We start from the raw sequence: 12326 nt of genomic DNA on the forward strand, positions 1-12326 counted from the left end.
AACTGGTGACATGGAGGCCGACGCTCTGTGGCATGTCTATAATATTTACAAAAGGGCCTCCCTCCCGTTCCCGTTTCTACTCCGACTGGGAAAAAAAGGCAAAAAATGCATTAAGGATGTAACCCAAGCATTTGAGGAGGGAAGGTTAGCCTAAACCAATTTCCTTGTCCTGGTTTGTTTTGAAAGCAAAGTCCCTGGGAAGGCGACCGGGGACTGATGGCTCTAGGGCCAGGCAGTAGAGTAGCTCTGCTCATGCTGACAGACCAGTGCTTATGCTGACAGACCAGTGCTTATACACCACTATGTCGGCTCTCAGTGATTATTGACCTCCTAGATGGAGATAATGTCTAACATTGTCCATCCCCATTCGCCTAGTGGTCCAACCGACGGCCCGGCCTAGTTCCTGAAAGCAGACTGGGAGAGATAGCAGACCAGATTACACCAGTTGCTCTACAGGCTTTTTACTTTATAGGTCGAACACCAGGAAGCAATACTTTCCTCTTCTCTTAGTGACATATGATGTGAGTTTCATATCTCTTAGCTCAAGGAAACATATTACCGTAGAGGAAAAACGATCTGCTACTTTTCAATTCCCGTTGTCCTAGTAGGCTATATCAGACAGATGCTTCCCTCCCTCTGTCTTGTATTTGTATCACTATTCCAAAACTACCAATCCCTCTTGTGTGATAAAGGCAGGTTTAAATAAGTGTGAAAGATGTGTGAAATATGGCTAATCTTTTTGCTGTGTGTGTGTGTGTTTGTGTGTGTGTGTGTGTGTGTGTGTGTGTGTGTCATCTCCCCATTAATACAGGCAATGAGTGACAGATTAATATATGTCTGGCTACGTGTCTGAGGAATTGGGAAGAAAAGCGCTGTCGCTTTCAGAGCTGCTTGTCGGGAGGGGGCGAGATTAGAAGCAGTTGTCAATGGCAGCCTAGTGCAGGCTCAGGCTCACTGAGATAAGACTGGATGTAATGACTGTAAAAAGCATCCTCACCTCACTTTCAAAAGGCACAGAAAGAGACGTTAGATGATTTTTGATTTTGGTGTCTGTGTATGTTTGTGTGTGTTTGTGCATGTATTTGATTCTAGGATGTTCTATGGCATATGGGGGTTAGTCTACCTATTTTGCAGTCAGATAGAATATCAGGCCATGAATCTTATTGAGAATGGTGCAAAGAATTCATATATTTATTAAGTGTTTAATAAGCATGTGCTTATTAAATCCTGTGTCCTTGCCACTTCTCTCCATACCCTCTGGCATTCCACACTGTCCATAGTAGACTTCTATACTGCCCATAATAGACATAATGTCTAAGAAATACATGTAGTGTCTTCAGAAAGTATTCACACCCCTTGACCTTTTCCACATTTTGTTACAAAGTGAGATTAAAGTTGATTTAATTGTCATTTTTTTGTCAACGATCTACACAAAATACTCTGTGATGTCAAAGTAGAAGAACAATTCTAAATTTGTAAAACATTTATGAAAAATAAAACACTAATATATCTTGATTAGATAAGTATTCAACCCCCTGAGTCAATACATGTTAGAATCACCTTTGGCAGCGATTACAGCTGTGAGTCTTTCTGGGTAAGTCTCTAAGAGCAACATTTGCCCATTATTCTTTTCAAAATTCTTCAAGCTCTGTCAAATTGGTTGTTGATAATTGCTAGACGACCATTTTCAAGTCTTTCCATAGATTTTCAAGCAGATTTATGTCAAAACTCTAACTCGGTCACTCAAGAACATTCACTGTCTTCTTGGTAAGCAACTCCAGTGTAGATTTGGCCTTGTGTTTTAGGTTATTGTCCTGCTGAAAGGTGAATTAATCTCCCAGTGTCTGATGGAAAACAGACTGAACCAGGTTTTCCTCTAGGATTTAGCCTGTGCTTAGCTCCATTCCGTTAGTTTTTTATCCTGAAAAACTCCCCTGTCCTTAATATTTACAAGCATACCCATAACATGATGCAGCCACCACTATGCTTGAAATTATGGACAGTGGTACTCAGTAATGTGTTGTATTGGATTTGCCCCAAACATAACCCTTTGTATTCAGGACAAAACGTTAATTGATTAGCCACATGTTTGGTAGTATTACTTTAGTGCCTTGTTGCAATTAGGATGCATGTTTTGGAATATTTTTATTCTGTACAGGCTTCCTTCTTTTCACTCTGTCAATTAGGTTAGTATTGTGGAGTAACTACAATGTTGTTGATCCATCCTCAGTTTTCTCCTATCACAGCCATTAAACTCTGTAACTGTTTTAAAGTCACCATTGGCCTCATGGTGAAATCCCTGAGCGGTTTCCTTCGTCTCCGGGAACTGAGTTAGGAAGGATGCCTGTATCTTTGTAGTGACTGGGTATATTGATACACCATGCAAATTGTTATTAATAAATTCACCATGCTCAAATTGTCATGCTCAAATTGTCTGCTTTTTTTTTACCAATCTACCAATACCCTTCTTTGCGAGGCATTGGAAAACCTCCCTGGTCTTTGTGGTTGAATCTGTGTTTGAAATTCACTGCTCGACTGAGAGACCTTACAGATAATTGTATATGTGGGGTACAGAGATGAGGTAGTTATTCAAAAATCATGTTAAACACTATTATTGCACACAGAGTGAGTCCATGCAACTTCATATGTGACTTGTTAAGCAAAATGTTACTCCTGAACTTATTTAGGCTTGCCATAACAAAGGGGTTGAATACTTATTAACTCAAGACATTTCAGCTTTTCATTTGTAATTCATTTGTAAACATTTTGGGTGGGAAAATAATTCCACTTTTACATTATTGGGTATTGTGTGTAGTAGGCCAGTGACACAAAATCTAAATTTAATCCATTTTTAATTTGGGCTGTAACACAACAAAATGTGGAAAAAGTCAAGGGGTGTGAATACTTTCTGAAGTCACTGTAAATGTACTGTATGCAGGACCAGAGTGGTCGGGGAGCCTGAGGATGTTGACAGAATCAAACCGATAGCCCTGGCTGATTGCTCTGGAATTATGTTTGGGAATCAAACGGCAGAGGAGCTAGAGAAGAAAGTGAATACTTCTGATTCCTCTCCCAGACGGTATTTTTGTCTCAGCCAGAGTTCTTCATCTTCACAGCCCAGCCATTGTTAACCGCTTGTTCCATGTCGACCTGCCTGGAACCTCTCTATAACTATCTATCATAAGAGAAAGTTGCTATTCTCCTCAGAACATTTCTACCATTTCTGAATGTCATCAAGACACTTTTCCTTTTATTGCCTCACCTCGTCCTCCTCATCCACCCCGGGAAGTCTTGAGCCCTACATAAGAGCTTTTAATGGATTACACTCGTTACACTTATCGGTAATATTTTAAATGAGGGGAGATTTTCCGTAATGGTAGAAAGGCTCATGAAAAAGAAAGCTGGTCTCCTGTGATTGCAATCTAGGAAAACAAAGAGTTCCTGCAAAATTAAACCACCATTGCAGACAGGGAAAAAATGCACTTTTGGATGCTTTGAAGCGAAGGATCACAGCCAAAAAAATTGAATTAAAGATTAAACATTTTTAGCGGAGAGAAAGGGCTGATGGTGTATAGACAGAACTTACAGGCACAGACACAATTACTGGGCATACATAACATAACTCCAGACGTTATATTTGATCTCCGCTTTCCATTCTCTGGCAACGGCATCAAGTGCTTTTCCATAGAAAAGTGCCACTTTATATTATTTTCTTGGCTGCGGCATTACGGCATGCACAGCTTTTTTTCTTCTTTCTGTTCGTCTCTGTCAGCGTTTCATTTGAATTAAAAAATAATGTGCAGTGAGAGATCCGGACGTAGATTGTCTGGCGGTTGAGCTGTAATCACAGACCTGACGTTTCTCTTAAATTTGATAATGACCGTTTAGGACGAGGAACAATGATTCGTTGATGGCGTCTGTTCCTTAAACCTGTGCAAAAACAGGCAGCCATGTTTGTTGGTGGCAGAAAGTGGTACAGTTGAAGTTGGAAGTTTACATACACTTAGGTTGGAGTCATTAAAACTCGTTTTTCAACCACTCCACAAATGTCTTGTTAACAAACTATAGTTTTGGCAAGTCGGTTAGGACATCTACTTTGTGCGTGACACAAGTAATTTTTCCAAAAATTGTTTACAGACAGATTATTTCACTTATAATTCACTGTATCACAATTCCAGTGGGTCAGAAGTTGACATACACTAAGTTGACTGTGCCTTTAAACAGCTTGGAAAATTCCAGAAAATGATGTCATGGCTTTAGAAGCTTCTGATAGGCTAATTGACATCATTTGAGTCAATTGGAGGTGTAACTGTGCATGTATTTCAAGGCCTACCTTCAAACTCAGTGCCTCTTTGCTTGACATCATGGGAAAATCAAAAGAAATCACCCAAGACCTCCACAAGTCTGGTTCATCCTTGGGAGCAATTTTCAAACGCCTGAAGTACCATGTACAAACAATAGTACTCAAGTATAAACACCATGGGACCAAGCAGCCATCATATCGCTCAGGAAGGAGACGCGTTCTGTCGCCTAGAGATTAACGTACTTTGATGCGAAAAGTGCTAATCAATCCCAGAATAACAGCAAAGGACCTTGTGAAGATGCTGGAGGAAACAGGTACAAAAGTATCTATATCCACAGTAAAACGAGTCCTATATCGACATGAAGACAGAAACAGATAATTTGGTTCCATTTCAACATATGTATTAGTGAAACCAAAGTGCTGTAACATACAGTACCAGTCAAAAGTTTGGACACACCTACTCATTCAAGCGTTTTTCTTTATTTTTTACTATTTTCTACATTGTAGAATAATAGTGAAGACATCAAAACTATGAAATAACACATATGGAATCATGTAGTAACCAAAAAAGTGTTCAACAACAAAGTAGCCACCCTTTGCCTTGATGACAGCTTTGCACACTCTTGGCATTCTCTCAACCAGCTTTATGAGGAATGCTTTTCCAACAGTCTTGAAGGAGTTCCCACATATGCTGAGCACTTGTTGGCTGCTTTTCCTTCACTCTGCGGTCCAACTCATCCCAAACCAACTCAATTGAGTTGAGGCCTGGTCATCTGATGTAGCACTCCATCACTCTCCTTCTCAGTCAAATAGCCCTTACACAGCCTGGAGGTGTGTTTTGGGTCATTGTCCTGTTGAAAAACAAATGATAGTCCCACTAAGTGCAAACCAGATGGCATGGCGTATCACTGCAGAATGCTGTGGTAGCCATGCTGGTTAAGTGTGCCTTGAATTCTAAATAAATCACTGACAGTGTCACCAGCAAAGCACCCCCACACCATCACACCTCCTCCTCCATGCTTCATGGTGGGAACCACACATGCGGAGATCATCCATTCACCTACTCTGCGTCTCACAAAGACACGGCAGTTAGAACCAAAAATCTCAAATTTGGACTCATAAGACCAAAGGACAGATTTCCACCGGTCTAATGTCAATTGCTCGTGTTTCTTGGCCCAAGCAAATCTCTTATTCTTATTGGTGTCCTTTAGTATTGATTTCTTTGCAGCAATTCGACCACGAAGGCCTGATTCACGCAGTCTCCTCTGAACAGTTGATGTTGAGATGTGTCTGTTACTTGAACTCTGTGAAGCATTTATTTGGGCTGCAATCTTAGGTGAACTTATCCTCTGCAGCAGAGGTAACTCTGGGTCTTCCTTTCCTGTGGCAGTCCTCATGAGAGCCAGTTTCATCATATCGCATGATGGTTTTTGTGATTGCACTTGAAGAAACCTTCAAAGTTCTTGAAATCTTCCGGATTGACTGACCTTCATGTCTTAAAGTAATGATGGACTGTCATTTCTCTTTGCTTATTTGAGCTGTTCTTGCCATAATATGGACTTTTACCAAATAGGGCTAACTTCTGTATACCACCCCTACCTTGTCGCAACACAACTGATTGGCTCAAACGCATTAAGAAGGAAAGAAATTCCACAAATTAACTTTTAACAAGGCACACCTGTTAATTGAAATGCATTCCAGGTGAATACCCCATGAAGCTGGTTGAGAGAATGCCAAGAGTGTGCAAAGCTGTCATCAAGGCAAAGTGTGGCTATTCGAAGAATCTCAAATATAAAATATATTTTGATTTGTTTAACACTTTTTTGGTTACTACATGATTCCATATGTGTTATTTCATAGTTTTGATGTCTTCACAATTATTCTACAATGTAGAAAATAGTACAAATAAAGAAAAACCCTTGAATGAGTAGGTGTGTCTAAACTTTTGGACTGGTACTGTATATAAATTAAATCAAATAGCCTAGTAGACACACCAAAATTGTTCAAAAGTTCAAATCAAAAGGCTATTGCACAGAAACACGTGGACAGTCTGGTGCATCACAAATTCAGAACCACTGGACAGCAACATAATAAACTAAAGCACTGATCATTGGGAACTAGATCAGAGTGACTGCTAAGGCTTGATCCATAAATGTAATAATTAAATAGGTAGCCTAGCCTACTTAGCCTACAATCCATATGTTCAAATCAAAAGGCCTGATTAACATGACATCAATAACCAGAGTCCCCGGTGCCAACACATTCAAAAATCAAAAGATGGTGTAGTAATTAGGTTAAAAGCTCTGATGAAGGCCAAGAGAACAAGAAACACTTTTCAGTGAGAAAACAGAGATACACTTTGGGTTTAAAAAAATACTAGTTTTGTTGTTTGGCTAGTTGAAGAGAGCTAGGGCCTATCACTCGCAGCCCACCTCTTCCAATGCATTGTGGGAAAGTGTGCATCGAATTCTACTAGGTGAAGAGCCATAATGAGTATAACATCCTGGCATTTAAACCATACTTGATTTTCAAGATGTTGCATACTATTAAACATTATATTTTCACATACTGCGAATGCGTCATGCTTGATTGCATTGTTTCCCGCTATTCGTTGATTTTGGTAGCGCATCCCCATATCTAATTGATCAGTTGTTTTCAAAGGCGATATGAGTATGACATCCGGCCATTTAAACTATACTTGATTTTCGAAATGTTGCATACTATTCAACTTTCTTTTTTCGCATACTCAAACGGCCTACAAATTAGGACGCAAGTATGGGTATTCGGACACGGCCACATATTTTTTTCCTTCTCTTCTTCCCATTATGGAAGCTGCTTGATGTTCAAAGCAGACACTTGTCAACATGGCTTCATCATATATTAGACATGGGCCCACTGACGATCAAGATGGGCCGCCTAACCCAATGGACACTTTATATTGGAGATCAAGGAGGGCCCCTAACCCAATGAACACTTTGTAATGGAGAGCTGTGTTCTTCGCGGGGCCATTGTGTGATGAGGTTTAGCTCTCTGGGGCCTGGGGGCCCGGCGGTATGGCTTTGAATGGTCTCCTGGGGCCTCAGCCAGCCACGTCTCCCTGCTGATAGTCATCTATCTGGCCATGAGATCCAGTGTCCTTGTATATAGAGCACTAGGAGCACAGGGTTACAACACTCTGCCATTCTTTCCCTCTATCTGTCCGTCTGTCTGTCTGTCTCTATCTTTCTCTTTCTCCCACTCCTTCTTTCTCCAGCACATAGGGTAGAGGGCTGGGTGCTGTAGGGAGAGAGAAAGAGCTCCAATGTGACTCCATTGTTGATCCATTGACCTCCCAGACAGTGGGTTAATGCTGATTAGCCGAGGCTAGGACACGGGTTCCTGCGATTAAAGGGATTTTCCTGGAACGTCCAGCATTAGCTGAAATTGCAAGATTGTTTTGGTCTGGAGTGTCCATGGTCCGCCAGATTAGTGAGATGGATTAGATAAGACGAGGGGTGCTTTCTCTCTCGCTCTCACTTTCGCCTTCCATGCAAATAGTCCCATCAGCAACTTGCTGAATAATAGTGAGAATCCTAAAGCTGGTGATCCTGTTACAAATACAGATGGCTTGAACATGAGAAAATCACTTGTCGATGTCTGCTTTTGAGCCCTGGATCAGGCTTGATTAAGTGGGCACCATAGGTAAGCATGGATGGATCCCGGTCTATCACCATGGTTGGCCCAGTAGCTGGTGTGGGTATGTGACCCCCTCCAGGACAGTAGAGTGGTGGTTATTCCAACAGGAAAATAATGGCTGTGAGCTCTGAGGAGGTGCACTGCTGCTTATAAAGAGTGTTTTGTTTTCCTCCCCTCACGGTTGCAGCACCCTACTGGGAAATTCATTAGCCGCTGACATCATCTCACTCTGTTGACAGTGAAAGAATATCATTCTAGTCTCAGGCCCTCCCCCTTTCCCTCCCGCCTCTTGCTTTCTCTCTCTCTCGTTCTGGAAATGCCAAGCAGTTTCTCTGAGCTCCATTTACGCGAACACGCACGCCTGTCCGGAGCCGTGCGCCGTCTTTGGAACAGTATTCCGACACTCGGAAGCAGAAAACACACGTGTGTTTGTGTTCGGGAGAGAAGATGAGGTTGAACCCAAGTCAGGTTAGAATCAAGGAGTGGGAGGACGCTTGGAGCGGATGAGGAGAGGCTCTGTCGGCGACGGAACCGTAAGCAACCACAGGACATAAGCTTTTACCAGCTGAAAATATAATGAAACTGGAGTACCCTTTTGGCTCAAGGTGATTCGAAGTGTGATTTTGTCTCCCTCTTTCGCAACAGAGGAAATTGGTCTGCGCTTTGTTGGATTTTTTTGCTCTGTAGGAGCGAGCTGTCGACTCTGGTGGTGTCTGTGGACGCAGCCTCTCTAAGCGTCCAGATACGCAGTCTCCCAAGGATCCTTTCTATTCGAAACTCGGATATTTTCTATACAAGAATATTGCGAAATAGATTTGTATCCCACCCTGAACTGGAGACGAAACGCACTTAACGGGATTTAGCGACCCAGAGTTGTTGCTGATGCTTTTGCTGGCAAGACACTTCTTCCTTTGTCCGAGAGGAACGGTAGCTTTTTAAGCGCTTCTCGTCTCTCGTTGGAATTGTCTTGGAAAGGGCTTCTCTTTTCGCATGGCTGTCATCAATTAAAACGGAGTTGAATTCGCCGTCTGTTTGTGGATTACATTATTTGACAAGCAGAATGTAAAACGGGGCCGTATTTACTAGACCACGAAAGTGATATATGTGACTATTTTCCTTCTTGCCAGTTTCGCCACATCAAAGGTATGCACGTCGCGTTTCTTTATCCACATACCTTATTATGAATTAGACTGTTTGGTTATTAGCTTATGTATATTAACGACAAATTATCTGTGTTATCAATAGGTTTTATTGAATAGAATAATATGTGTAATATCTGTATGGCTATTGCAGCATTTCTTTTTATAGGCTACTTATATCGTTATATATTCATAATAACGCAAATGTGTAATATTCCTATGTGCATTCAAAACAGGCAGTTTTTACCGTCATGATTTGAATGGTGTTTATCTGGATATTTGCTGTGTGCAAAAGGGAAATATCTGAACTGAATGTGCTTCAATCAAGTCTGTCTATTTCAATCTGCCGTCATACTCTTAGATAGGCTACTTTCGTTTTAGTTTTTTGATTTACGAGATAAAATTATATTTTATGGAATGGCAAAACCTTTTTCTGCTTTCCATGCACCTACACATTTTAATTCAGATGACTAGATATACTGAAATGCCTATCTCTTACCATGGAGTGTCCTGCACCCTAAGCAAATTACTATTTAAATGTTTTCTGGCTTCAGCAGGGTCGTATCATGTGAGGCATAGAAAATAATTGATAGGCGTTAGCCAATGTGAAAGGCCTCCTGTAGCTCAGTTGGTAGAGCATGGCGCTTGCAACGACAGGGTTGTGGGTTCGTTTCCCACGGGGGGCCAGTATGAAAAATGTATGCACTCACTATAACTGTAAGTCGCTCTGGATAAGAGCGTCTGCTAAATGACTAAAATGTAAATGATATATGTGACATTGTCATACCGTTACTATTGGAGCCCGTGGCACTGTCCATTTGCCGAAAGGGTGTGGAGTCTTCATTTTCTGTGATAATGTATTCTGAATTGTCATATTCACTTCCCTGGGACTAATATCTAATATTTAAACGAGCATCTTTCAATGAAAACGCTATGAAAGTGACATTTAAAACTAGTGGGTTCAATGTATTATTCCCTAGTAGACTCATCCATGACACGCACACATTGGTAGGGATTGTAAGAGGTCGATCTTTCACTTTATTAGTGGGATTGAATTAGCCAACGCCTCTTCGACAGCACATTGTCACCTAAAACACTTAAATTGTCTAATACTGTGTAAATGCTTAGCACTGAATGTTTGCAGAATAACATAGCAATGTTAATGTACGCCCTACCACACCGGGCTCGAGATGGAATGTGCTATTGTGTCATGGACCAACAGTGCCATCAAGTGGCTGCGATGTGCAGTGCGGAATGTTTTGCTCCGGTCAGATGGCTGGTACATATTTATTTTTATTTTTATTTTACCTTTATTTAACAAGGCAAGTCAGTTAAGAACAAATTCATATTTACAATGACGGCCTACACCGGCCAAATCCGGACGACGCTGGGCCAATTGTGCGCCGCCCTATGGGACTCCCAATCACTCGGGAGCCTGTTGGGTCTTTGACTAACCCACCTGTTTAAGAAGATTCGCTAATGATATCGTCTTTCTCTCACACAGGGCTCTGATGCCAGCTCAGAGAAATTCTTCAGCACTGCTGCAGTTAAAGGTATGAGCTCTTATGTGTTTTATGTTGCAGTATTATTTAATGTCAAAAATATTTTAATTTGACTGAATCATAATGTGTATTCGGTTTCATTGTTTATTATTATTAGGACATTGGCTGGTCATTGTAATTCTGCATTGGCTCTGTGTATGAGAGCCGAGAGAGGCTTGCCTTTGTAGCCTGTTTATATATCAACCAGAACCAGAGCTTGGTAATGCATTACAGGCAAAAAAGCTTCCATTTGCAGTGCAGCTCTGTGTAACACAGGTGTGAAATATCAATCTGTGTTCACTCACATCTAGACGTGACTGAAAATCCATTCAGGGTGGTCTATTAAATGGAATCGAATTGGATACAGTGTGATGAATGAGAAAATCCTTATTAGCTACTCACTCAAATAAACACCGTGCAGAGTTTTGATATGCCAAAATATATTTTACTAGTCCTTTTAGTGGGAAATACATTGAACATGAAATAATAAACACAAAAGTCTATGTTGAAGCATAAATGAGAATTCTGGAAAAAAAACAGAGTAATAATCATTGATGTGTACATTTAACGTCCCACATCACAGAGCATTGAGAAGCAGTGTTAGTTGGTTAACATGCCAGGAGGAGGGTTAGTATTGTATTGAATACATGAGCGAGAGAAGGAGGAACCAGGAAGTGCTAATGCAGTAGGAGATGAAGTCAGAAGGAGGGCCTGGCATCTGTTTATGACCTCATTATCACGTCACTAATTTGCTGTTAAAAGCAGCCAGTCCCATTTTCTACGTCCCCAGGGGAGCCCAGATAATGTGTTGAATGGACATTCCTCTGTAATGGTGGGTTACTACAAGCTTTGAGGGGGGGCGGAGGGGGGAGTGTTAGGAGAGAGAAGGGGCTGGGGAAACAGGGGTTATGACCCCTTCAGAGAGCAGGAGAAAGAGGGGCTGATTGGTGCAGATAGGTTCTTGTTTCCCTCCTCTCCCTCTTTCTTCCTGCACTTTGCTCTGCGCCGAGTCCGAGGACCCGAAACACATTTCCCACATTCTGGCCTTTGATTACCTCCAGGGCTTGATTTGCGGCATCCATCGGGGGCTCAATGGCCATGCTTGACAGGGAGGCTTCCTTTTGAAGGCACCTCTGTGGGGAGATTTGGTTCCCTTGAAAGGACTAAGACCCCCTTTGTGCGTCTTAAATCAACACGGGCCGCCCTCTTTACCCCTCAGTGAAAGGGGGAAACAGTACACAAATACACTCTCTCCCTCCCTGGTGGATAGCAGGCAGTCCACTCTCTTGGCCCCTATTTTCATTTAAATATAAGCCCCTTTTCTTTCTTTTTAACATCCAAGTTCCCTCCTGCTCCACTCCTACCAAATGCTAATTCCTATTGCAATCACAAAAGGGGTGTAAAATAATCCAGGTGCAGGAGAACGGAGGCCATTGGTATTTTTATTGAGGGAAGTGTTGAGATAAAAGGAGTGGTGTGTTTTTTGTTTGATGGGATTACCACCACTACCAATACCATGATGCACCGACCGAGCGACCAACCGCCTCAGGACAAGAAACAACTCCAGGAAAAAAAGGGAAAAGCTTAGATTGTGTGGAGATGAATGTCAGTATTTGCCCCGAGGGCAGGTGCAAAAGGGCTCTGTTTGTTTGGTGGTTTGTGCTTTCT

General features: G+C 41.7%; 1 protein-coding gene across 10 annotated transcripts in view; it reads left to right on the forward strand.

Moving 5' to 3' along the window:
* LOC121573566 (autism susceptibility gene 2 protein) overlaps positions 1 to 12326 on the forward strand; it is a 493378-nt gene that overhangs the window by 447103 nt on the left and 33949 nt on the right. For all 10 annotated transcript variants that reach the window (XM_045222451.1, XM_041885653.2, XM_045222452.1 and 7 more), the window contains exon 6: positions 10622 to 10670. In XM_045222451.1, coding sequence (XP_045078386.1) covers positions 10622 to 10670 — 49 coding nt within the window. The remainder of the gene's footprint in view (positions 1 to 10621; positions 10671 to 12326) is intronic.

Source organism: Coregonus clupeaformis, chromosome 9 (genome assembly GCF_020615455.1).
Source record: "Coregonus clupeaformis isolate EN_2021a chromosome 9, ASM2061545v1, whole genome shotgun sequence".
In the NCBI taxonomy this organism is placed as follows: Eukaryota; Metazoa; Chordata; class Actinopteri; order Salmoniformes; family Salmonidae; genus Coregonus; species Coregonus clupeaformis.